Consider the following 26,205-nt stretch of genomic DNA (forward strand, 5'->3'; position numbering starts at 1 on the left):
TTCTGGATCATTTGTGAACAGTAAAGTAGTGCAAATGGGAGAAGGCCTTCGTCTGCAACGTGGCAACAGATGACTAGATCGATAAGCTGGATACTGTCCAACCAGGAATTTCTGAACGGGGTTAATCGCTTGGTGCCAATGCGGAGGCAACGGCATAATGGCCATCCGTCCGACGCAACCTTGTCCTCCACTCCGTGGACTCTCCTCTGCTTTTCTCTCGCTCGCTCGCTCTGCGGCTTGCGAAGAAAATTCCTAATAACCCCTCGTCTCCAGGTAGTCTTGTCCCTCCGGCCCCCTCTTCCCCGTTCTCCCGTTTTACATTTACCCCGTCTACCGGAAGCTTCTTTCACCCCAAGTCCACCATTGAGCTCTCCCTACGGTGCCTTTGTTATTCGCTTAGTCCTTGCTCACCCCGCCCCCCCAAAAAAAAAAAAAATTCCCAATATGGAAACCCTAGAAGCTACTGAAACAACCCTAGGCAACGATTCCTCCAAGAAGCCCCCCGAATCACAAACCCTAGGAGACCTCGCGGGACCTCGGGTTTCCAAACTAGGGTTTTCGCCGGCGGGAGAAACCCTAGCTCCGGCGCCGGGGGCTGAAGCCAAAACCCCAGGGTCGGGGTTGCTGCCGGCGGCCGGCGAGGCGGAGGAGGAGGCGGAGCGGCACTCCTTCGCCGCCGGTGATTTCGTGTGGGGAAGGATCAAGAGCCATCCATGGTGGCCGGGGCAGGTGTACGACCCTTCCCGGGCTGCGGATCATGCCAGGAGGGCCCACCGGAGGGACCGGTCGGTGCTCGTGTCGTACTTCAGGGATGGCACCTTCGCATGGTGCCACCCGGCGCAGCTGAGGCCCTTGGTGCCGGAGTTCCACCGGATGGTGAAGCAGAGCAGCTCCAAGAGCTTCGTCGGCGCGGTGGAGGACGCCCTGGGGGAGATCGGGCGGTGCCTCGAGCTCGATCTCACTTGCCACTGCGTGCCCCCGGAGGCCCGGCCTGCGAGTGCCAGAGGCCAGGTCGGGAGGGCTCCGGTAGCAAATTTCGCGCCTTTGGAGTTCCTCGAGCATCTTCGTGATGTGGCCCGTGATGTTTCCGTGGTTGATATGCTGGAAGTCGCGATGCTGAAGAGTTGGGTCATGGCATTCGCGAAGGGATGGAGCAATGGTTTGGCTGGGTACCACCAGCGCCGGGGAATAATGGAGCTGGTGGACAAGATTGATCTTGATGTCCCACCAGGGGACCTGACCGACGGCAAGGAGGAGGAGGACGAGGAGGAGGAGTATTGGACCATAGGGAGCGGTGCCGTGAAAAAAGGGCCGAAGATATCAGCTGAGAAGTTGTTCAGGAGCAGGAAGAGGAGAAGCATGGCGAAGCTCATCGCGGAGATGGATTTGGATGCTGCTGAGGTCAGTGATGGCGAAGAGGACAAGGTGAAGGAGAAAGTCGAGCTGGGGAAGCACAAGAAGAGGAGTGAGACGAGGAAAGGTTCGAAGATGGAAAATAGTGGTGTTAAGGCTGATGACGAGAGCGGCTTGGGAAGACGGGAGCGGAAGAAGAGCAAGTATTTATCACCTCCCTACACTTATTTGAGCGGGTATACAAAGTATTTGGACTCGCCGAGGAGTGCAGAGGCGAAGACACAAAAGACAAGTGTGGATTCCTCTTGGGCTTTGCCACCCGAGTCCCCGACGATTTTGAGATGCGATGGTGACACAGTTCAGAAGGAAGTGGAAGAGGATGGGATGAGTTCCCCAATCAAAGTTGATAGCACTTCAGGCCATGAGATTCTTGCAGAGTTCCTCCGCACAGCAGTCAATCCGCTTCACCTGAAATGGAATCGTCTGGCCAAGACAATCAGGGGCTTCTTCGCCACGTACAGAAGCTCGATGTACTCTAATGGCTCCGAGTTTGCAGCTTACCAAAAGCACCAGGCTGAATCTTGTGGCATAAATGGAAAAACTCTGAATAAAGATGTGGTGGATCGGCCTGAAGCTGGGAAATCTGAGGGGAAGATGAAGCAGAAGAAGGATGGGGCTCGTGGAGGTTTGGGTCCTGATTCAGCCAATCACTCCGAGCAAGGTAAGGTGGGATGGAAGAGAAGGATGAGCAAGGATGAAACTACCTTTGAAGCTGTGGTTAACTTGGAACCCCAGATTGTAGACTCTCCGGTGGAAAGTAAAGCGGCGCGGAGATACAGAAGAGGCAAGGATGGTGCTAATGGTGAAACCATGCTGAGTTTGTGCGACGAGCCTCCCATTTCATCAGAAGCAGCTAAAGTTGGGGGGCAGAAGATGGTTAGGAGCAAGGGAGTTGCTAATGGAAAATCTCCAGTGGAACTGGGTCACGAGCTTGGCAGTCGTTCTCGAGAAGGCAAGTCTGGGCAGAGAGGGAGAAGACGCAAAAATGCACCTAATAGTTTGCCTGTGCTGAATTTGGATCGCGGGGTTATTAACGGTCCAAATGAAGGTAAATGTGGGCAGAAGAGGAGGAAGAGGGATGGAAACGTCTACGGGAATCCAGCAGCTCTTCACATGAATTTTGCTCCAGGCATCACTCTGCCATCCAAGGATGACCTTGTCTCCACATTTAGCAAGTATGGGGTCTTGATCGAGTCCGAGACAGAACTGTTGCAAGGGACTGGCGGTGCTCGTGTTGTGTTTGCCAAGAGCACCGATGCAGAGAAGGCCTTCAATAGTTTAGACAAGACTGGAGTTTTTGGGGCCCCATATGCTACTTACAGCCTCCGTTATCTACCTGCGATAAGCTCGCCACCATCATCGCCTATCTCCGTCCCAAAGCCTCCGCTTCCTTACATAAGGAAGAGCCTTGAGAGGATGATTTATTCTCTGACAGGTTCTTCTACTCCAGTGAAAGAAACGGTGTCTTCTGATGGGCTGAAGCCAGAGGCAAGAGATAACTTAGTGGGTGAGATGCAGGGCCTCCTCAAGAAGGTTAACAAGATGCTGAACGGACCTGCTGCCGGTGCCCCTTCTTAATTCCACCATTTTATAGGTATTTGGATCTAACCTATTTAGCTTTAGAGTCTTTGTTAACCTTTTATGTCGTTTATGTATGTCAATTGGTTTAAAGACTACCTTCTCTCTTTAGGCTGCCGGAACAATGGTGCTCAGAACCCATACGGGTTGTTATATCTTGGTACATTGTTCCTGTGCATGGTAAGCTCTTTAATTACTGCTGCGTATTTAGATAATGGAGACTTCAGCTTGCCTTTCTTTGAACTTGTTAGCCGCATGTGATTGTATATGGAATTATGGATGGTTAGAATAGCTTACTATGCATTTTCAGAAGGGGTTACTTGTATGGCGGTTGTGTTACACCGTTCTCGACAAATCTGTGATGCAATGGGGAGAGCTTTTATACTCTATAACCATCGTCACTGTATGTGTGGATACCGTCGCATTTTGTAGCCAAGTGCTTGTTGTCATCCTCTAAGGGTTTCTTTACTAATTTCGCTACAATATGAGAACATGTTAAGAGGACTTGGCGATGAGGGGGGCGTGAAGATAGGAAACTAAAATTGCTGTAGTGTAGCAGAGGCCATGGTGTTTTATTCCTCTGTTGGAATAATAAGGAATATAGCTTGAAAGTTTCCATCAACAGCAAATTTTGTGTGTGAATGAAATGCTTGTGAGGGTTGATTCATTGGGGTCTTTTCCTTCTAAGTAAAAATTGCATGGGAATATACTGTCTTATTTCATTTTTAATCTGAGTGCTAGGATCCAGGTTCCTCTTTCTGTGGCCAGAGAATTTGTTTTGAGGACCCTGTGGATGGGTCCTTACATGTCCTGTAGGGATGGGCAACCTGTCATCATCAGGTCATAATTTTAGGGCTAAAAGTCCCACCGGCATTTGATATTTGATGCTGGCTGCTTTCACACCATAACCCTCTCCATCCATCTGTTCTATGTCTATAGGAAGTGTGCCCCTGGCTGTTGGGCATCACTTTTCATCTGCCAAAGGGAAAAGTGCTGATTGCTCCACGAGCGTCCCATGGCCCTTGGTTTTAGCACTATAAGATGTTGGCAATGTTCTTATGTACGATGCCCCCCAGTTGTTTGGCTCTGATGCATTCAGATGGTATCTTTCAGAGCATGCCGGTCGGTCGAGGTCAACATGGCCCTGACCCTGATATAATGGACTTAAGTGCTTGCCAATCTTACATGCTCCTCTAATGCATTCTTTCATTTGCACTCAATTTATTTTCGGATGGTTGGCTCGAAGATTTCCTTCTATTTATGTTACTATCTATTGCCCCCCTCCCTTTTTTTTCGGTCTCCTTTCTGTTGCCACAAGCCATTGAGAACATTCCATCTGCCCTGCTAATAGCAGCAGTATCTATGGGTTCCCCCCTTTCAGTTTCTTGTCACAGTGCTGCACCACTGGGCTCGCATAGAATCTGATACTGATTGTGCATTACTCGGACTGTCCTTGATCTATGATTGGTGATTTCTATCAATTCATTTATGTTGTTTGGCCTGACTGATTTTCCAGGAAGGATCCCGACTCAATCCTCATCCATGTTTTATAGCTTAAGGAGACCCAGAAGAGCCATTACTCGGTAGATGTAGGCCCTTAAAGAAATAACAATCAATACATCATTTGCCATTTCGGGTGTTCAACGGATTCCCAGCCTGAGGTGTGATCTCAAACAATTGCTATGGTTATATGATCTCTATTAGGCTCTATTTTTTCTCTCCTTTACCAAGCATCTTTCGAGCAAAACACATAGATAGATAGCCAGACAGACAGGTAGATAATTTTGATCTCAATCAATTGCTGTGGTTGTATGAACTCTATTAGATTCTGTCTTTCTCTTTCCTTATCCAGCGTCCTTCGAGCAAAACATACAAGCAGTCAAAGCAGTAGATCATTGTCTGGATAAGGAATTAAAAAAAAGAACCTAATAGAGTTCATACAACCATAACAATATATATATATATATATATATATATATATATATATATATATATATATATATATATATATATATATATATATATATATATATATATATATAATCACAATAAATGTCAATCTTGTCACCTTACTAAATCAACTATTTCTGTTCTTGATAAAAATTCTATAGCAAACGGTGACTACCAAAGAGCGGTAACTTCTGTAGAAGGGCTTTCTGGCTGAGGATTAAATTCTGGTTTCTGGTGAATAGTAATTGGTGACCTCATCATAGGTATTTGTAATGGCCTGTCTATTTGATGGTTTGGAAGGCTCGAAGATCCAAGTCTTCAGCAGCTACAGTCCAGATGGAAATCATTTTTTTGACCCCTTGTGTGTGATGGAGGGATGGTGTGATCTCATCTGACCCTTACCAGTCTCTTTGATTATCGGTTCTATCTATAGTAAGGTAATCTACCATAAATTCTCCAATTCCTTCTTACTCAAAGAACAACGAATCCATGTTTTAGCCTATACTTGGTGCAAATTTGCAAGGTGTTATCAGCTGTGATCAAACTTTGAGCTTCTATTTGAGCTCATATTCCGGTCACATTATCTTGTTCAAGCCTTCTGAGATGGAATCATTGTCAAGAGAGGGTTGCTGCCAAGATTTCCATATCTATTATGGGTAGATCCAACTGTGGTCTACCAGATGTTGGCTAAATATATTCTCAAGGGACAATAGTGCAGATGGAAACTGGTACATCTCTTTTGCTATTCAGTGAAAGCTCTGCCAGTGGCCTCATTCGGCCATCCAACTGTTGCTATTCACTGTTACTTCCCCACTTCACCCAACATGGCCCACATCATGTGGACGCTTGTTTAGTTGTCTATTCCCAACTGTGGTTTTTTTTTTTTTTTTTTTTTTTTTGTAAACTACTAGGGTTAAAATGGGCAATAAAGCCTTTCATGAACCATCTATCGCATGAATGATGCACTAAAAACGTGGTTCGGCACTCATTCCATGGATGCTAGGAGGAACGCTAAGCAGTACTCTGTTTCTGCAGACTTAAGCCCATGTCTCATGTTTTCTCCTGGAGATCCCATTTCTTTTCCTTTCTTCTTCTCTATTACATAAAATAGTTTCCCAAAAATGTCTGATGATTGAAATGCCACAATTTTTTCTTCACTTTTTTGGGGAGACAAATGTTTGAATTTTGCTTTCAAGGGCCTTATTATGTATCTCTTTTTATAAAAGAGGAACATTTTTGCTGCTTTTCAGAAGCAGATTACTGCACAATTAATTAAACTTCAGTTCAGTTGGTGCAACATAACTGGTTTCTGGCAATTAAGTAGTTCATCAATAAAAGCAGCAGTCAGGGCAGCCATGTATCCAGCAACTACTGATTATAATATAATGCTCTTAGGCTTCAAAGGGGCGCAACATGTATGCGACAAGTAGGCTTCTTTGAGTATAATATGTAGCCACTCCAAGGGCTTTAAACAACCCTCAAGATGAGACCATCTCATGATTATGCAAAAGAATCTTGTAGGTTAATAGGATAAAATATTTCACCACCATTTAGAAGTAGCTCACATAAGAATCATTCAGAAACACTTAATAAATGAAAAGCAAGTGGGAAAGAGAATTAGGTCTTAAATAAGTTCTTTTGGTCACGGTAGTAGTTTAAATCTATAGATTGGTAACTTTTGTTTTAGGACCCTACTTGTAGGGACTACTTTTCTGTGCATTCTGGTTCCTTCAGTTCCCCGTCTTACCTCATTGATGATGAATGTTTGGAAAATTTAATCAAACCAAATGTTTCAATCATTCCTTAATTGGTGCCTTCCTGCCAACAATATCCAATACTAGAATCCACTGCCTGGAGGCTGGTGATGATCGGATGGCTGCAAATCTTCGACTCCAAGATTTGTCAAACATGGTCTCTATGAGAGGTGGTCTGTCATTTAGCAAGATATAGAGTCAAGTGTCTTCTCATGGAGGAGAAATATCTAACCATAAGTTCATGGTTAGTGACATTTGGTTTTCCACAGGAAATAAGCATTAAGATATGGTTAAGATACAGTTAGAATATATTAATCGCAATGAGAACAGGCTTAGGATTATATTTGGATTTGGTGTATGGTTAAAATGCTGAATCTAACCTTAAGCAATACAATATACATTCCGATTCTTCTACCTCTGTCTTCGCCATGCCTCCTTTTTCAAAAAGATTAACAATTAACAAAGCAAATGTCTCACCAATTTCTCTTTAGATGTTTATTGGATAGCTCACCAGATCTACCAGGATGTCTTTATGCAAATCCAAGTGCCAATCTTGAGTACAGTGAAAGCTGTTAGCTTCGCATATTAAACCTTTAATAATAAATAATGATTCAATAGATTACCATCCCTCCGAGAATGAATGGATTGCCAATTCATGACTGAAATTAAAACTACTCTTAAAATGATGGCCTAGCCGACAGATGCAAAAAAAAAAAAACACCATTTATAAGATCATTATTACATCTGAGCGTCGCTCATAGCTTGATTCCAGTTCATAATAAGTTTTTCCAGACCCCTTTCATATGTGCTCTCAGTCCATACCCAATTGTCGCCAACCAATTCAAGGTCATATAAGCAAAGGCATATTGGCCAAATGGAATTAATACTTAGAACTTGTGATGACTAGGATATGTGGGATCTTGGTTTGAACTATCCTGCAATGACCTCATTAATTATTTACAAATTTTGCTTAATTTCCTTCTCTACTGTCAGTTACTATATAAATTTAAGTCCCCCAAAAGCAAGAGACACCTACTATCCTGCAATGAACTATCTTCTTCAGACACCTACTCTTCGAGTGCTTGGACTGTTGACTGCTAAAAGCAAGAGACATCTAAGGGAACACGAACAACTAAATTTTAAACCGTTCACAGAAACCAAGATCCTCTCCTAGGTTATATGTTCCTGCATTAGAGTACATAATCACAGATGACAATGCGCTAGCATTATGGAAACTGTACAGTGAGTCGCCAACACTATAGCACAGAAGATATTATTGATAAAATTATTTGATGCTGTTAAATTGAAAAGGTCATATAGTTGCATTTACAGGTGCTCAATGGAAAGTCTCTTTGAAGTACTCAAAACTAATGATAATTTTTTCATTTGCATTGCTCCAGAAAACCAAAGTTATAATGTCATAAATAGGTGCTTTATGTATTTGAAAGATTTATATAACATAATAAAGCAAATCCTATTGGTGGTGGTATTTCAGATTTCTTCTCATGTTTCTAGGCACCTATCTAACATAAGAACTCCTTAAAGTCTCTCGGAATGTCAGGTGCAGGAAATACAAACCTTTCCAGGTAACCAAACGAATCTTAACCTTGAGGAATATCAATTGTAACACTCCACTTGATAACAAAGCAGGGCATAACATTGCAGGAAGCACAACTCTGAACAGCATCATCACCATTGATAGCCATGATTATGCTTCCATGGAATAAATTGGCAGTGCTCTCGCCGAAGTTAAGCTTCAATGAGACTTATGCTTCCTATAACCTTAAAAAAGTACTAATGCAATATTATGCAACGAAGACAAATTATTCTTCTACAAAGAAAGTAGAACACAGAAATGCTATTAGAGCAACAAAAGCTAACAGATACTGTCGAGTTCAAACATCTTACCCCCCAAGACCTCTTCCCAACCAAAAAAAAAAAGAAAAGAAAGGAAGGAAGGAAGACAGATCAAAAGGTTTTAGCCATTCCCCCTACGGCCATCATAGAAATGGGAAACCACTCGGAGGGAAAAGCACAAACATTCAAATAAACACAGGGAAAAATCCTTTCCACTGCTAGGTCATACATATATATATATATATATTAGTATTTTGATAGTAGGTATTAGGATGAGTCTACTTCAGATGGTTGTTGAGGATCCATGGACATTGATCATCCCAGCCCACAATCCGAGGTTGTTGGAGTACCCCCCAGATTCGTGTCCCGCATCAGCGCAGCACTGATCCTGCCACTCCAGCGATAGAATCCTACTGTCTGGTTTCACCTCCGCTGCATTGGGCTCCTCCTGTGCTTCAAATGGGAGCGTCAGCCTCTGGCACGCCTCCACGAGTGCCCCGTGGTTCCCGTCAGCGGAGAACCCAAGCGGGCTCACGCCATGGAAGCCTGCACCTAGTGCGAATCCATGACTCGCCTCTCCGAGGCCCACGCCAGCCTCACCCATGAAGATGTGGCCCCTGGAGCTCCCCAACATGGCTCCAAACTTGGTATCCATGAGATCGAGGTCACCTGCAGAGCTGAATCCATGCATGGGATTATACCTGCATTCCATGAAGTTAAGGCTGCGAGGTGTGTCGGTCAACGAGTCGAGGTGCGGGAATTGCACCCCGGAGAAGGAGAGGTGGAGGTCAGTCCCGTTTTGAAAGGATGAGACAGGGTGAGGTGGCTGTTCGGATGGCTTCTTAGCCCCCGACCGCTTGTTCTTCCGGCAGCCACCACCGACGGGCACATTCCGAAGGGACCCTCCCTTGGTCCAATACCTCCGGCAGGTCTTGCAGAAGTACCTTGGCTGGGAGAGGCTGTAGTTGTTATAGTAGCAGAACTTGGTGTGGGTGGAGTCACACCTGGGGCACTTGAGGGCCTGGTCCTGCTGAGGCCTCAGCCTTCGCTCCATCACCGGCGGCCTAGAGCATGAGATCGGTTCCCCAGACGGAGAGGAGGAACCCATTCCGCCGTCCTCATGAACGATGCCCTGCATCAAAGGGTAGCAAACTTAAAAGGAAACAAAGAGGAGGAGCAAGAGATCATAATAATTCATCCGATCGTCGTTGTTGGAATGTGTGAATTGTGGTCCTAGAAATGTCCCGAGAGCATGAGTTTCGGAGCCTAAAAAATAAACAAATATAAAGCTGGAGCTCATGATGGGCCGCACAAGGCTAGAAAATGCGATCAAACTGCTGATCGTTGGTAGCCGAGATCCTTGAGTTTCCAAATGAACAAAGGACTCAAGTACAAAAGAAGCTAATATTTTTTTGACTATGTACTTTGTCTTCTTTTTTAAGATCGTGTTCAGACTCATTCATTCCTACTTACAAAAGTAGAAAGAGAGAGTTCCCACTATTGAAGTTTTCTTGCAAGAATTCTTCTTAAAAGAATGCCCTCTTAGGTCTAAGTAACCACAGTCTCAAACATATACCTCTGTTCTATTTCTTTTAGTCGTTTGAGTTAATCTAATTCACTCATACTTGCGAAAGTAAGTAGAGAAGGGAGACCCTCTCCTTGGCCTCTCCTTATTTCCCCGATAATTAATTGTGACCGAGCAACCACGTTCCTCCCATAGCCTAAGACAAAACTGCACCTTTTGCAAGAAAATCTTGTCGATCCATGGTTCAAGAATTACAATTCTCTTACTTTTGATGATCGCTGCATATATATGACCATTCAAGTTTTTTTTTTTTCATGAGGCATTTCAGATCAAGACTTCGAAAGAAGTCTGAAAGATTTTCAAATACTGGAAAAGTGCACCTAGGAAAATTCATGCACATAAATAGACAAGTGCACCAAAGGAATTGAGGAATGGACATTAATTTGTTGATCTAATAATCAACCATGGAGCAATGGAGATCGGTTGCCGTGAGTTACCTTGAGCCAGTCATGAGAAGAATCCATGCAGATTCGCATTGAAGGAGTAACCATGCGAGGAAGGAAAAATATATATAATTATAAAAGAGAAGTTCTGGGAAGGAGAGCTAGGATATCATGCACACGTCCAAAGGCGCATCCTGCCAACTTACTTCAAACCCAATCTCCAAAGGAATTGATTAACCTGTGATATCTGCTAGAGGAGGAAGATCGAGCTGTTCGGTTGGGAAGAGAGGCATCTACAGAGAGAGAGAGAGGGGCCAAAGGACTTGAGAGTAGAAGAAAGAGTAGAGGGTGGGAGAGGATTCAAAGTCTTGGAGAGGGTAATGCAAGGATGTGGATGGGTTTGTTGGCTTGCGAGGATGTGAATATGAAGAGAGAAAAAGGTGGCGAAGAAGCAACAGCACGCCGCCTCACTGACCCCTCGGTGGGACCGATACTGTCGGGGAAGGAAGACCAAAGACCTCATTCTTGCTGGCTAGACGTGGCTTGAGAGGCTCGGCTACGTTCCACACTTGGAGCCTTACACAGATAGATAGCTAGGGTTCCTCATATGTACTTGAATTTATTCTCTGGGGCCATTTGCTTTAGTCGAACTTGAAACCAAATGGCTAAACGTACAAATGCTTGAATTCCTTCTTGCAAGCTCTCTTGGATCTGGGATGCATGCACTCGATCCGCTCTTCGATCATGACGTGAGGATACGGGGAATATTTAGGGCTCGGGAAAAGACGCAAGAAACCGAAAGCTCACTCCATGCGGGGCCCATGTCTCTTCTCCTTCTCTTCCTCTTATTCTTCTTCTTCGCTTCTTCTAAAATCTAAAAAATCAAAACCAGAGGGCAGAGTTTTTTTCCCCCCCACCTTTCTCGTTTGCCTCCCACAAGCAAAGGATCGATTCCCACCAACCCCCCTCTCACGTGATCTTACCGTGCTTGGACCTCACCCGACAAGCTTTCGACACCACTGTTTTATTTATTCCGTTGTATTTGAAACAGAAAATATTTTTTTTAAAAGAAAAAATAGTATTTTCTTCCTTGTATGTGTAGGTGGGTAGATAAGACCTCTCTATACTCAAACTATCAATCTAAAATAATCACATAAAAGCCCATCACTATGCTTCGATCCTCTATTGATGCGGCCCGCGCACTACATCTCTAGATGGTTTTTATCGATAGATGGACGGCCATCAAATAACATGAATGACATAGCATACATGCTTCTCTATTTTTTATATTATTTTTTTTTTCTCATCACCCATGCTTTTTTTTTCTTTTTTTTTTGATGTGGCTTGTCACAATTGGCTGTTTGGGCTATTTTTGTGATAAAACTGGTGTTCTTTATTTTGCTGGTCCAGTTGAAGCTTGGTGCTAGGACAAAACACCAAGGGGGACCATGTTGACGAAAAGTAACCAAGCTGCATGCTATAAAAAAGATTAATGTAGAAAATAATGATGATATTTTTTCGTATAATACGTTGCAGTTTTATGTATTAAATGTATTTTGTCAAAGCGTGGCAGCTCTCCCCCACTTTAGCTTTGTTGTACGCAACCCACGTGGGACCAACTTGTTTGACGTGGCTTTGGTTGCTCGACGAACTTGTCGGCACCACGTGGAGCCGTCGTCCGATGCGTGATCTGCTCGAGTCCGTGCGTGTCCGCTCCCAGCAATGCATCGTCGCCCCTCTTCCAGCGAAATACACGAAGAAGAAGGTGTATAGGTTTCGGTGCAGAGTTGCGAGCTGCATGGGCAGATTTTTGATATGCACGATGTATCTTGCAGGCCAACTCTATCATTTGGAAGAGTGATTCGGCCACTGTAATAGGTTGGATAAGAGGGGCCAGAGTGAAAAGGGGAGATCACCCTCTGATTCGAGATATCTCAGCAATAGAAAGGAATGGGGAGGCCTTCTAGATCCGACATGTATTTAAGGAAGTCAATGGAGCCGCAGATTGGCTGGCTGCTTATGTGGCGAGCCATTCAAACGGTACTCTATGGATCCAAGAGGGTAAGTTGCTTAAGGCACTCTGTGATGTTTTATTTTCAGATTTTATTAGGTATACCTGTACTTGTGTAGTATGATGTGCCCACTCTAGCCAAAGAGAAAAAAAAGAAGAAGATGCATAGACTGATTTCATGACAAGTTGGATTATTAAGAAAGCACCCGAGTCCACACATGGACACCATCAATCAACATGATTAGTATGGTTTATGTTGGAAATTTTAATTTAAAAAGATTAAAATTTTAAATAGAAATGTATTCTCTTCTTTTAGTTATTTAGAACACCTTTCTTTTTTAGTCCTATATTTAATACCTAAAAGCACGTTCTTTTGCTTTTATAGTAATTCCATCTTTTGAAGCTCAAGTTAGCATTAGATTTTGAGTGAAGTGGGTCGGCACATAGGCTCACTAACAGAGTATATAAATAGGCACTAAATTTAGGACCCTGAACACATCACACAAACACACCATCGCAAATCCAATTCCTTTTCTGTGTTCCTTGTTATAGCCCTCAATTCCTTCTCTGTATATAAATAGGCTCTGAATCTAAGACCTTGAACACATCCCACAAACACACCATCATATATCCACTTCCTTCCTAGTACTCTATGCTCATTGTTATAGTCCGCGGTTCTTTCCTTTTTTTTTTCTTCCAAGTAATTAAAGAAGTTGATCGGATCTAGCCTCCCAAGCAAACATGCTCGTTCAAAGAGGATCAAGCTAAACTACGTTTTTTTTATCTTAGAGACGAGATCGCTGCAGACTGAATCACGTTTGGGCAGTGTTTGTCACGTGCCTCAATTCAAGCAAACTAATCCAACAATCTAATTTTGCAAAGTTTCCTGGACACAACCTTAAAGCGAATTCGTTAATTTATTACAATATAGTAATTTGTAGGTGTGACACCACTAATAGTTTATTAATTTTTATCTTGTCCTTAAGCAGGCTAGATGGGGCAGCATCGGGCTTGCTTTGTATATTGATGTCTCTCACCTCATTCATTCACAGTAAAATCTCTATGGAGGAGCTGGAAGGAGAGATCATAAGGGGAGCACGAGTACTCTTGCATACTGTAATTGTCAATATCCAAAATCTCTTGTTGCTAAACAAAGATGAGTGCGATGGTTAGGACAAGCCCCCTTTCAAGAATCTACCTTTAAAATTACATCAAATAATTTTTAGTAGTCCAAGTAGAAGAGCCTTTTTTTTTTTTTTTTGGCGTTTGGACATGATGCCATTCAAGAGCAGGCAAGGAGAATTCAAGATGCGTAATGATGATGAATAGCCAGATTACTCCTAAGTTCGCTGAAATTCTATATATCAGCATCCAAAGTCAGCAAATAAGAATGCTAGATGTGCCATTAATTTGGCTTGGTTCACACATATCTTATCACCTTACATATCACATCATTCATGGGTGGACAAGATGTTGACCGTGCAAGCATGATGGCATATCTAGGGTCTGTGTTAAACCCCTCATCATGCACCTAGAAGATAGAATATCACCTCAATAATGACCACCACAAAGATCAAAGTCTCTTCATATTTTGAAGAGAAAAATCTTGGATTGTGCAAATAAGCCATTTCACTGTGCCTCCTTAAACCATTTATTTTAATTATGACAATTTGGGCACGGCATTGTTGTGGCAACAGGTAAGTGGGGCACTGTTTAATACATCTTGAGCTTGATACATATTAAGGAATCTACAGGCAAAGCTTACTGCTAGCGAGATTATTTTTTTCTTCAAAAGAAGAGAAAAACCACACTACAGACATATATCTCATAGATATAATAACTCAGAACCTTATCCAAAAAGGCTAGCCAGAAAATATTATTTGGATTCCTCGATACAGTACTCAAAATTTATCCAACGAATGACCAATGTGAGATTAAACACACGCTTGTACGGATCTTCATATACTCCTCCTATTTAAGCCTTGACGTCTTTGTCTAACTAAGGATCCAAATTTATTCAAATCAAATCACAAGCACCATTATCAGTCCATAGTTAGCTTCAATGAGCTCGTACTGCAGTGTCTTCTAATTCATATGGGCCATGAGCTGAATTCGTTCTGATACTATTTGTAATAACTTAGAACCTTACCTAAAAATTAGGTAGAAAATACTATTTCAATTTTTTAATTTTATATAAATATTCAAGATCAACTCAATAAATAATTAATATAGGATTAAATACACATTAGCAGCCAAAAACCACATCAGAAAAAGTTTCCGGGGCATGGTAGATATAGCACATGTAAGCATAAAGAACAACAGTAGGTTGGTAGCCGGTGTTGTCCACATGATGGTATCAAGAGCTAGTGCGATTGATTGGAGATGAATGATTGTTTAATGGTATATAGCTTAGGCTCTCGTAATGGCAATTCATAATTAAATCAATCATGAAGTTGCTCTTTTTAATTATGCATCACAATAAATGCATTCGCATTTGTCTCATTGATTACATTCCTCATCTCCAATTCCTTTGTTGTTTGGGAGGATTCCTGATGGACCTCAAGCCACACCATATTTCTTCACCAAGGTGCAATATCCAACCTCTCATTAGACCGAATTTCTCCATCTATGAAGCACAGGTTCCTTTTAAGAATGATCATGAGCATTTCATCAATATACGTGCTTGAAGCATGAAATATTTGGCTATTGTACTTCCATCATGGATGCATGCGTTGGCTGCTGATCAAGTGTCATGCCCAAGAAGAAATGCTTGTTTGATATACACATATAGATGTGGCTATAAGATTGTTTCAGCAAGTAGAGGCGTGTAGATGTTACAGATTTATTTTGTGTTTGCATTTTAGTGAGAGATGGTGGTATTTTTATCTTATAGTGAGAGAAAAAAATGCATGGCTTTATTAAGAGTGAAAGAGGGTTGGTAGAAGAAAAGTAGATGAGAATTTATAAGATGCCATAGGATGGAGGGAGAGGCATCTTGGAGAGACTTAAGGCTTCTTTGTGCAAAAAAAGTTAAACTCATTATTTCTTTTTTTTTTTTTTTTTGTAGTGCATCGACCGCTCACACTAATCTCGCATGAGCATTGCCATTGGAGTTAAGAGAAAATATGCAACCTCGAGGTGAGGGAACAAATACAAGACAGACCCAGAAAAAATCTCCAGAATGATGGGCGACAAAGAAGGAGACCCGATCTGCAGCTGTGTTCATCTTCCTTCTTGTAGATATGCGCAACTTGAAAGGTGCTACACTTTCTCAGTAGCCTTCTGATGTCCTCCAAAATCGGATGGTCTGCCTCTTTCAGCTCCTCCAGTAGAATCCGCTCAATCACATTCACTGGGTCTATCTAAGAATGATAAATTTATTTTTTTATTAAATTTATTTTTTTCTTCCAAATTTTTTTTCTGCTATTATTATTTGATTTAATTGGTGTTCATTTTATATCCTGGACGAATGCATTTGATCTCGAGTAGCATACCATTCTACAGAATAGGCATATATAATAAAAAAAAATGCTTGAGCATATAAAGCTTTTGCTACCTTATGAATTTGGGGAGGTTCAAATATATATATTTTAATCCTGCATAAGCAATGTCGCTTTCTATTATCCTGCAACGTCTCCGGCTTCTGTTCTCACGCGCAGGCGACCAAGCGGCGCTCTCCATGTCGCGCAACCAAAATTCAAAATTCTTTCCTCATTTCGGGAGAGATTCGTTTCATCTGGAAAGCTGGAATTCCCGCGAGAAGAATATCGGCCGTCTATTTTCCGTGGTGTTGCTATCGCGATCCGAACCCATCGATGTCTAATCAGCCGTTAGCCGTTGATGTGACCGTGTCCCTGATCTGAACCGTCCATGGTTACGCTGGTCCACCGACACTTGTCGGCAGGTTACGAAATGGCGGATTCGGAATCCCGGAACCCCAACTATGCTGCGCTGGAATGGGCTTGGAACGTTTCGTGACGATAGGTCCAGCCCAAGTTCAATCTGCCTCGATCCAATAATTGCAATTTGACTGTTGGGCCGGGCCTTGTGTGGGTTGCCTCCAAAGCGGGTGCCCATGTATGCCGCATGACTAAACCGAGAGGGGAGGCAAGATAAGGAAGATGTGAAAAAATTCCCTCCTTAAAAAAATTAAGAAAAAAACTGAGAAAAAAATTCCTACCCTCTGTACTTCACTTTCCAAGTGCCATTTAAAGATACGTTCTCTTCTCAATCCATGGATGCTCTCCCTCTCAATTCTCTTTTATTCTCTTTAAAGTTTTTTGTTGATGCGGATAATATTTGCCAACCTAATTCAGGTAAACTGAAGTACCGTATGTTTTGAGCTTTTTTGCCTCAATACTCATCAAAGCAAGAGTGTATTCTCTTGAAGATCCTTCCAAGATTAATGTACGTAAATTATGTAGCCATAGTTATGCCAACTTGGCCATAATTGCACAATTGATGTAATTATGGCTGCGTGTACAAACGTGGAAGGTTGTTACTATGCAGTTATTGTATGACGAGATGTTATTGTGCATTTATCTCACCTCCACTCTCATTTTAGAAATGCCCTCTCTCTATTCCATCTGTAATTCGATTGACTTGAGTATCGAAAGGTCTCCTGGCAGAAAATTTTCTACACGAAGACTTTATTTTAGGTCAAATTTGCATATCAAAAGTACAATTAGCCACATCGTCATTACCCACTAGTTTGAAATTTTTACCTTGGAACTCGGCCGATCTCCGTGGAGTTCAAATTTTAACGGCAACATTTATTTCTTATTCAATTCAAATCATTCCTGATATATTCCATTAGCATTCTAAAAGTGAGATGGGCTTAGTTTTGATGCTTCCTCTAATATATAAACAATAACAAAAAAAAAAGCTTCTAAATATCGAAAATATACGGAAGATTCATCCAACATGTAAAATGAGTATCGATTACTATGTTTATTAACATTAGTTTTGATAAATTATAACGTGTGTTTTTCTAAATAAGATTTTGATGTGTACACCAGAAAACCAGCAGGAAACACAGAGAGCCAAATTTAAATGGATCTGCTCTTTCCGATCCGACCCGACCCGACCCGGTTACAAGACAGCACCTACGGATAGGAATTCTCGAAATTACTGAAATACCCTCCCAAGCCCGCGGTATAAGATGACTTGTTAGGGTTCGCTCCTCGCCTCTCCACTCCGATCCCGAAGCCCCCGCCGCCCGTTGCCGAGAGAGAGTGAAAGGGAGGGAGAAAGAAGAGAGCAAGGAGAGCGCAAGCCTTCCGATCAAGATGGGGTGAGTCTCCCAAGAACCCTAAATCCCAGTTCTGTTTTCGTTTTCTCATTGATTTTCCACTTGTTTTTTCTCTCCTAATTCTCGTTCCCGATGGTTGTCTCCAAGCCTGACCATGATTCGTTATTTGGTTGTGTATTTCGATCCATATGAGCTCTCTTTTGATTGGTAGTTTGGTTGTTGGTCTGTCGGATCTAGAGTTTAGGAAGCGCCCGGGGATCTGGGAATTTCTGTGCCTAGAAATCCTATTACCGATTTTCTCCTGCCAAAGGCTTTGCCTTTTTGTGATTCCATGTGCTTGATATCTGGTTGTTTCGTCAATCTTAGAGTTGTAATCGTCAAGAAAGTATTGAAAAGAAGTAAGCAGAAAGGAGGTCATGATTTGAGAAATGGAGGGCTCGTGGAAAAGAAATGTTTGTGCCAAATAAATCGCATGTGTGTGTATATCATAGGGTTTCTGTTGTTTGTAATCATATATATTTGGGAAAAGATGTGACGGTAAGACATGTTATGCAATTCTTAATTTTGCATCTATTTTGTTCACCTATCCTCAGATTCATGTGATGAAATATATGGTTTGACTTTATAATATAATGGTTGATTTATGCAAATGTGAGCATTTGATAAAATTGATGGTTGATGCTTTAAAAAATTTATTTTTGATAGTTTTCATGCAGAATTATATTTACAACTACTGATCTACAATTCCTTTAGATCTTACCATTTTGCTGTGGCTTCTGCTCCACCCGATCTTCATTTTACTTGATGTCCGAGCATGCTTCATGATAACTTGAACTGAACTATTATCTATTTAGAAAACCCTGTTCATCACTTCATTTATAGAAGCATTATGTTGAACGCCTCAGTCCTCTGTTCGTGCTTGCAGAAATGTAGACTTTTACCTGAAAAACTGGCAGAAATAAATATGAAAAATATGCTAGCATTTTATGTATTGTGGCTGTACATGTATGGCAATGTTGACAAAGGTGCTTCAGGTACTCATCTAGTCACTTGGGCGAGGTGAGGAAACACCTGAGTGTCTCGATGATTCTCCGGTGAGGCGAGTTTACTAAGGCAATGCCCAAGCGAGCCCATCAATGTCTAGCACTATTCATCCTGTCCTTTCGTGACCATTCTTTTAGAGTTTTGTTAGCATTAGTTTGATACTGGAGCCTGTGTAAATCACTATAGGATGTTAAGTGGTTTTGCTATTTTATATTATGTGTTGTTTGGGAGCATGAAACATGTTTTGGGAAGTGGTATTTTGTTGTCATGTTTGAACTTTGAAGCTACTTAGGATGTCCAGGAGTTTATTTTTGCTAACTTGTCTAAAACCATGTTGTGAAAGTAGTATTTTGATGTGATGTTTTAAAAGATGTAAAACATGGGATATCTAACATACATGATGATCATTAAATACAACTGTTATTGAGTGAACTTTCTATGGTTTTTTATGTGTTTTCCTCTCTTTTTTGGTAGTGTTTATGTATTCCTCTTAAAAATTAAAGTTGAAAACTAATTTTATTCATAGTCACTTCTTGACACAACTCTGTGCATAAGATGAAGTCATCAGCAAACTGTCATTGTAATGTGATTGTAGCAAGCTTTAATTCCAAGGAGATAGGTAAATTGCTTTGTTAGATTTATTATGAGGGACGAACTGTCTTGTGTTACTAATGGGGCGAATGGCTTGGAAGTTGGTTGTAGCATTAGAGGTCATTCCATTAACATGTGATAGGTTTGTTTAACCCATGTGACTCAAGTACCTTTTTTTCTGTACAATCTATATGAGAACACATGATTATATGAGATTTTTTTGGGTTATTTGTTAATTTTTAGTTGCTTCATGACAGGAAGACTCGTGGGATGGGATCTGCTCGCAAGCTCAAAACTCACAGGAGGAGGCAGAGATGGGCAGACAAAGCATACAAGAAGAGCCATCTTGGCAATGAGTGGAAGAAGCCCTTTGCTGGTTCTTCTCATGCCAAGGGCATTGTCCTTGAAAAGATGTAGGATATATACATAATTTTTGTTCTACCGTATCCTTCTGTTTGCTGCTGTAGAAGTTTGAGAAGCTAATTTTAATCACTTTTGCAGTGGCATTGAAGCCAAGCAGCCCAACTCTGCTATCCGAAAGTGTGCCAGAGTTCAGCTTATAAAGAATGGGAAGAAAATTGCAGCCTTTGTGCCAAATGATGGTTGCTTAAACTACATTGAAGAAAATGTAAGTTTTTATGGAAACTTGTCTTGGAATTATAGCAGCAAAATTGCTTCAGCATTCTACATAAACAGCACATAAGATGACTGGTGGTTTTGTTTTTTGTGCCACTAAATTTATGGTTCATTCACTATTGTCTTATACAGTTGCTTTTTGGTGAAAATTGTCACTAAGATGCAATATGTTTTACAGGATGAAGTGTTGATTGCTGGGTTCGGAAGGAAGGGGCATGCTGTTGGTGATATTCCTGGAGTGAGATTCAAGGTTGTGAAGGTTTCTGGTGTGTCACTACTGGCTCTTTTCAAGGAGAAGAAAGAGAAGCCTCGGTCTTGAAATTTCATCCTAGAGTCCTTTCAGATGTGAACCAATCTGATGTTTTGGCTCTATCTTCATTACTTTCACTCTGTAGCCCAGTTTTCTGTCGACATGCTTTTAAGAAGTTTAGTAGACTGCTAAGCAGATTTTCCATTGTTATGCTGTGTTTTTGCATGCACTTGCAACCTATATTATAGCATGATCTTGCCTTGCTTCTTTCTGCAATTTTGGTTGATGTGATGGGCTCATCCTTGCAATTAAGTTCAATAATGGCTAGCTCATCTCTTTGTTATTGTACTGCAGCTATTTTCGATCTTTGTGCACCCTCTGTTTCCCGATCTTTCAATTTGGTGTTATTCAAGCATCTGTTTGCTATCATAGATTAGTTTATTTGGATGTCAGAAAGTAACTATAGTTCTCTGTTTTAGCTGGTGTTTGTGCATCTTGCAATTTTTTGATACATCAGTCATTTAGGGAGATAAAGGGGAGGAAAACGGGCGTATGCATTATGGTTTCCTTCTTCATGATCTAGAATTTAGTATGTAGGTTGCACATGGTTTTATTGAAGGTAGCATTTGACATATGGGTTGTCTTGCATTCTCATTGTTTAAGATTTTTTTGGTACCTTGTTCCAATTTAATATACCTTTTCTATGCACATAAATGAGGAAAGTACACCATTTGAATAATCCATTTGAGACATCTCCTCGAATCAATCTGATGATGATGCAGCAAAAAATAATTTTATGATTAGATTGGATATTTTTCTAGACTTTTGGTACAATGAAAAGAATGGAAATAGTTAACATTGTTATTGTTCGCTCTTCCAAAGATGCTGAGCAGGGAACATAACATCTTTTTGTTATAATTTCATATTTTAGCTCTTTTTTTCTTGATGTAAAGGAGGATTAATCCACCCATTTTTGAGTTTATTAAGGAAGTCTGCCGTGATTTGAGTTCTATGGATTAGAAGACTTAAGTTATAGTTGAAGGAGTTGGATGGTTAATAAAATAACTTGGGTTTATCACGAGCATGGGACCTGCGGATGTGTATGTAGGGACTTGAAGTTTTGATCGTTAATATAGCCGTTGGTTTGACGATATCTTGAATTGTGGTTTGAGCGTCTTTGGAGTTCTTACTGTTTATTTTCCTCGCAAGCTGATAAGAGTTGGCTGTTTATTATAGCATGCAAGGCGAGCCTCACAGGCCTATTTTAAACATGGGCTCATGTTATAGGAAAGCATCCCAAAAGCTAAAATCAAACTACATGAACCCATGAATTGGATCTGATGGACGCCGGATGGAAAATGAGAATACAAGAGTTGCACTTGCACATCATTTGTTTTTCCATGCACTCACTGTAACGCTTTGTTTTTTCCATGCACGGTTCCTATACTCACTGTAACGCTTCTCGTTTAACTTAAAAAAGGCCAGTCAGCACATGAAAGGGGACAATAAAGCTGCTAACGCAACATAGAATGCTCGGAATCAAATACATAACAAGTTTACGGTCTCATTGGCTGGCTGGCAGGAGACACTATGTAATGCAAGTTGGACTGCCGTTTTTTTTTTTATCGGTGAGGAAACATGTAATGTAAGTTGTGCGAAGTATATGTCCCAACTTGTACTTGTAGAATCGAACAGGACCGCAAAGATTTTGGCGAAATCTGAGCCTCTTTCTTTTCTTCATTATCAAATTAAAAAGTAAAACAAAACTAAGAACTAAAAACCCCACTCCACTTTACAGGTCCTGGACTCTCTTTTGTAGCACGACCGCTACTATTCGTTTTCCCTCGTCATCGGGCACAATTTTTTTTTTATTTTCTGAAACGGATGTATCATATATATAGTGGGTACAAATACATCCAAAAAAATCAAAAGATAACAAATCTCAGCATACATCAGATAGTTTTCTTTTCTTCAGCCATAATGTCTTTTAAGAATGGCCTCTCGAGATATATATATATATATATATATATATATATATATGTTTGGCCTGGATTTAACATGCAAAATAGGAAAGGCCTCGCTAGGAAGTAGGAACTACAACAGCAACTCGGAAGCTCTCATCATCACTCATAACTAGTTTCTCATTTACCACTCGCTCCCCACACGGACTGCTCGGCAAAACACGATGAGCTTCGAGAGACAACAAGTTTGCTATTTGGAGGCAAATGCTAAGTTCGCATGGCCTTCGGAAGGATATGCTAGCCTTTAATTTCGCGTGGCTTGGCAATGGGACTTCGGTCTTCGGGCAGTCCCACTTCCATCCGTTAAAAAGGAGAGAGCGCAATGATTTCTTCCCCTACTTTGGTCCAATTAAAATGTTAAAGCTCGACCCCGTACGATTCCCATCCAGATCTAAAGCCTCGCTGCCTCCAAAGCTTCGCTTTCTCTTGCTCCCAAGCATTCCAAAGCTCAGATTTCCTGGAAAAAAGAGAGAGGAATACCATCTAGCTTTAACAAAGCAAGACACCTCCCTGCTCCTTTAGACGGACCATAAAAGCCACCTCCCTGAGAACCTCCTTTGGCCACAGTAAGAAGGCACAGCTCCTGAAGGCAAGAAAACCTCTCGTTTTCCTTTCCATTACCAGTGCATGCCAAGAAGCTCTAATTAAGAGAACATGTCCTCCCTCCCCCAGCCTACGGTGGCTTACCCACATTCCATCTCCACCCAGCCTTCTTCCTACTCCAAAGGCTCGTTCGGGCCGGTCTTCATCGTGCTTGCCATAATTGCGGTTCTCGCGACCATCGCCTGTGTCATTGGCCGGCTTTGTGCCCGGCGCCTCTCCCGACCAAAACCCAGGCACGACCACCGCTCTCACGCCACCAAAGGTGATATAGAAGATGTGTTCGAGTTGAAAATTCCCAGAGGAGAGAGGGGGGCCAAAGGTGAGACCGGACCTGCTGGAAAAAGTGGACCGAAAAGTAGTAGTACTATCAAGCATCCGGAAACTGATGGGGCATCTGCTGGAGCCAAGACAAGTAAATGACGATAGGAAATTTAAGATAGCTTGCATTGCTTCTTGTTGTGTAATATACGTAAGTGCATCCATCTCATGCATCAAAAGTTCTCTCCAGCTACTCCTGTTTTTTTTTTCCAGTATGTGCCCATGGGATGTTTTCTGCGAGTGGTGGTGTTGTCTATCAAAAAGTTTGAGATTTAGATTTCAAGTTTGCATCATGGAAAAAAAAATCAATCGTCAACTGGATCCTGTGGAGGGCCTTCCTTTTGATGCTGATAACAGGACAATCTGCATGCTTCACTCACAGTCCCCACGAAAACCCTGTAAATGCAATGTGGAACAACTGATCCGAAGGAACAAATACTCAGCATAGAAAGGAAGATTTCAATAAGGATATTAGTTCTCCCCATCTGACATCAGAACATCTATTAAATTAAATATGCATCATGTGATGCGCACAAGCCGACAGGATTATAGATTATGTTTTGCTTGGCGATAACATGCGTATCAAGACAAATTCATTTTTTTTTTCTTTTGATTTCTTTAAGGAAACTCTGCTGATGGCAAATTGTATGGCGACAAAAGGAAACAGGTGAACAAGTGCAAACATTACTGACTGTGTTCGAGTGCACATTCTCAGAATACAGCATGCGATTGATTTACTTTGTCATCTGATACGTGACCAATGGAAAAATCTCATCTTACACAAAAAGTCACGGCTATCATGACTTTAAAGAATAATTTTGCATTCATATCTTATGATCTTATGAACCCAGGTATTTTTAGAAATGGGAAAATGCGAGAAACATCACTATCCACCTCATTTCTTGGCAGAGCATATACTGTACCGTTGCCACTTCCAATAGTTTGAAAAAAAAAAAACAACAGCAACAGCAACTCGATTTTCCTCCTTTTCTATCTCTCTGTTTTTACTCTCTTTCTTTCACGTAATTGATGAAAGTGATTAGGTTTGCGCAATGTGTCCTCGAAAAAGTAATATCAATAATAATAATGCGAACCATAAATCAAAATATTAAAATGCTATAGCTATGAGAAACTTGTTTTATTAAGATTCTGAGCTTTTACTCGCATCTATGTTAGATCATAGATGGGTTTATGAACCCCCTCGTTCGCAATCCTTGGCCTACTGTGGACCCATATATTATCCAAGAAGGCTTCATCAAATGACTCCTAGAAACTTCCATCAGTGCATTTTAGGTGTCCTCTCCTTCCATAGAAATCCCTCTCAATGGAGGCCTCTGAATACCACCCTAACTTGTTCTTTATCTCTATAACTTCCATGGATTAAAATCTGCAGCTCTCTCTATTTACCTATTCCGACTCTTGTTATTCCTAGTTCACATTTACATTTGAGTTCTCATCATTTTATGTTTCTGCACCCTCTTCATTGCACTAGCACATACAAAACTCTAGCTGAAGTCTTAGCGCATCATAGCTAGTAACATAATAGTATCTCTCCTTTGTACATCTCACTCAAATACCATTGAACGTGTCTTCATCTATCACTTAGTCTTTCAAGTGTTGTTTTATTCTCATCTATCATTTTTTTTTAAATTTAAAAAATGCTTCCAAGGTTGACTTCGCAGCATGAAGCCAATAAAGTTTCGATTTTTCTTCTGTTTGGGTACTTGGAGTTACAATGCAAGCACATGAACTCTCACTAGATTAAAGAGATGTATATCTGAGAAGGGGAATGCAAAGATTCAAATAGATAATAAAGCAAAAGCAGGGAAGCAAGACCTCATAACCAGTGTTTCCAAGTGGCAATTAACAACAATGATCTGAGTGCCAACATATTCCTGTCAGAACTCTGTAACCATAGCCATACCAACAAACCCTCTATCCTCTAATATCTTCGGTCAGGTTTTTATCCTCACTTTTCACACAATGCATTTTCTCTCTGTTTCTTATTAGTAAACCACTTACTTCTCTCTCTCTCTCTCTCTCTCTCTGTGTGTGTGTGTTTCCCATTCCTTCATCTTCTTCCTTGACTTCATTATGTTCCATATCTTCATTGCCATGCTTGAGATTCACCATTGTTAGGTTCCTCTCCCTCCCTCCCTCTGCTCTCTTCTCCTCCCTCTGTCTTAACCACACCCAAACCAAGTGAGGCAAAACCCAACCAACTAAAAGAAAGAGGAATGGGAAGGAGTCCATGATGGCCACATGATCTCCTCCCTTCCTGCCAAAAAAAACTAACCCCACTCCAAATCCAGGAGGGGAATATAGTGTCTAAAATTATGTCACTCGATAATCACATGTTCATGGATCCTAACGAAGATGGACAGCTAGGGTACATTGCAACCAAATCTTAAATTTTAGAATCTAATTGAAAAAATTAGAAGTTTCGGATGCAAGTGCAAATCGCAAAAAGTTGAAATGGTGCTGCTGCAATTTTTTTTCCAAAAAAAAGGATAGAGATTAGGACTGTCCCTAGCTTGCCCCTCGCAGGATCCCAGATCGTCAGGACCATAACTGGGTAGTGTCCTTTTAAATGTAGACTTCCAAACCTATCACTTGAAATTCAAACCAAATAAAGACCAGGATCTTTTTAATGAGCACTACATAGTCTGTAAATTCATGTTGGATTTCATGCTGCATATATCATTTGATTCATTTATAACAAGAACGAGAAAGCTCAAGGTCATCCCTTGGCCAAAACCTAACAGGACCGCAGTCACCACCACAAGTCCACCCACTTGACATGGCTTCTTTGGAGATGCCTTATATGTTGATTAAAACCATATTAGTTTTAATCAATATCAAAAAAACCATATTAAAATGTACCCTCGTGATATAAAACCATATTAGTTTTCTAAAATTGCCGTTGTTTGCCCTTATCTTTGTCCAACCTCCCCCACTAC

At 41.3% G+C, this 26,205-nt stretch overlaps 3 protein-coding genes across 4 annotated transcripts; 2 read left to right on the forward strand and 1 right to left on the reverse strand.

Annotated features, from left to right (window-relative positions):
* Positions 1–3,380, forward strand: LOC103711526. Its single transcript, XM_008797698.4, has 2 exons — positions 1–3,007; positions 3,104–3,380. The coding sequence occupies exon 1, from the start codon at positions 70–72 to the stop codon at positions 2,989–2,991; it is 2,922 nt and encodes a 973-aa protein (XP_008795920.2). The 5' UTR covers positions 1–69; the 3' UTR covers positions 2,992–3,007; positions 3,104–3,380.
* Positions 3,381–8,414: 5,034 nt separating this feature from the next.
* Positions 8,415–10,917, reverse strand: LOC103711525 (dof zinc finger protein DOF5.6). Of its 2 annotated transcripts, none has more exons than XM_008797697.2 (2): positions 10,575–10,917; positions 8,415–9,684 (listed from the first exon to the last, which is right to left on the reverse strand). In XM_008797697.2, the coding sequence occupies exons 1-2, from the start codon at positions 10,626–10,628 to the stop codon at positions 8,836–8,838; spliced, it is 903 nt and encodes a 300-aa protein (XP_008795919.2). In that variant the 5' UTR covers positions 10,629–10,917; the 3' UTR covers positions 8,415–8,835. The 2 variants fall into 2 exon arrangements, with proteins under 2 accessions (XP_008795919.2, XP_038990362.1); XM_039134434.1 differs by having other exon boundaries at positions 10,727–10,916.
* A 6,769-nt stretch (positions 10,918–17,686) lies between these two features.
* On the forward strand, positions 17,687–20,580 carry LOC103711524 (40S ribosomal protein S23-like). The gene is made up of 4 exons (XM_008797696.4): positions 17,687–17,824; positions 19,675–19,830; positions 19,919–20,045; positions 20,232–20,580. Exons 1-4 carry the CDS (start codon positions 17,820–17,822, stop codon positions 20,370–20,372), a joined length of 429 nt encoding a protein of 142 aa, XP_008795918.1. The 5' UTR covers positions 17,687–17,819; the 3' UTR covers positions 20,373–20,580.
* The last annotated feature ends 5,625 nt before the right edge of the window (positions 20,581–26,205 follow it).

The sequence above is a fragment of the Phoenix dactylifera genome, chromosome 15 (assembly GCF_009389715.1).
Source record: "Phoenix dactylifera cultivar Barhee BC4 chromosome 15, palm_55x_up_171113_PBpolish2nd_filt_p, whole genome shotgun sequence".
NCBI lineage: Eukaryota > Viridiplantae > Streptophyta > Magnoliopsida > Arecales > Arecaceae > Phoenix > Phoenix dactylifera.

Bases quoted from the DNA above. Each gene is read 5' to 3' on its own strand.
- LOC103711524 (XM_008797696.4), top strand. The intron at 19,831-19,918 runs GTAGGATATATA...TCACTTTTGCAG, and splicing joins GGCATTGTCCTTGAAAAGAT to TGGCATTGAAGCCAAGCAGC. The intron at 20,046-20,231 runs GTAAGTTTTTAT...TATGTTTTACAG, and splicing joins TAAACTACATTGAAGAAAAT to GATGAAGTGTTGATTGCTGG.
- LOC103711525 (XM_008797697.2), bottom strand. From the start codon at position 10,628: ATGGTTACTCCTTCAATGCGAATCTGCATGGATTCTTCTCATGACTGG. The intron at 9,685-10,574 runs GTAACTCACGGC...CCTTTGATGCAG, and splicing joins CTTCTCATGACTGGCTCAAG to GGCATCGTTCATGAGGACGG.
- LOC103711526 (XM_008797698.4), top strand. From the start codon at position 70: ATGACTAGATCGATAAGCTGGATACTGTCCAACCAGGAATTTCTGAAC.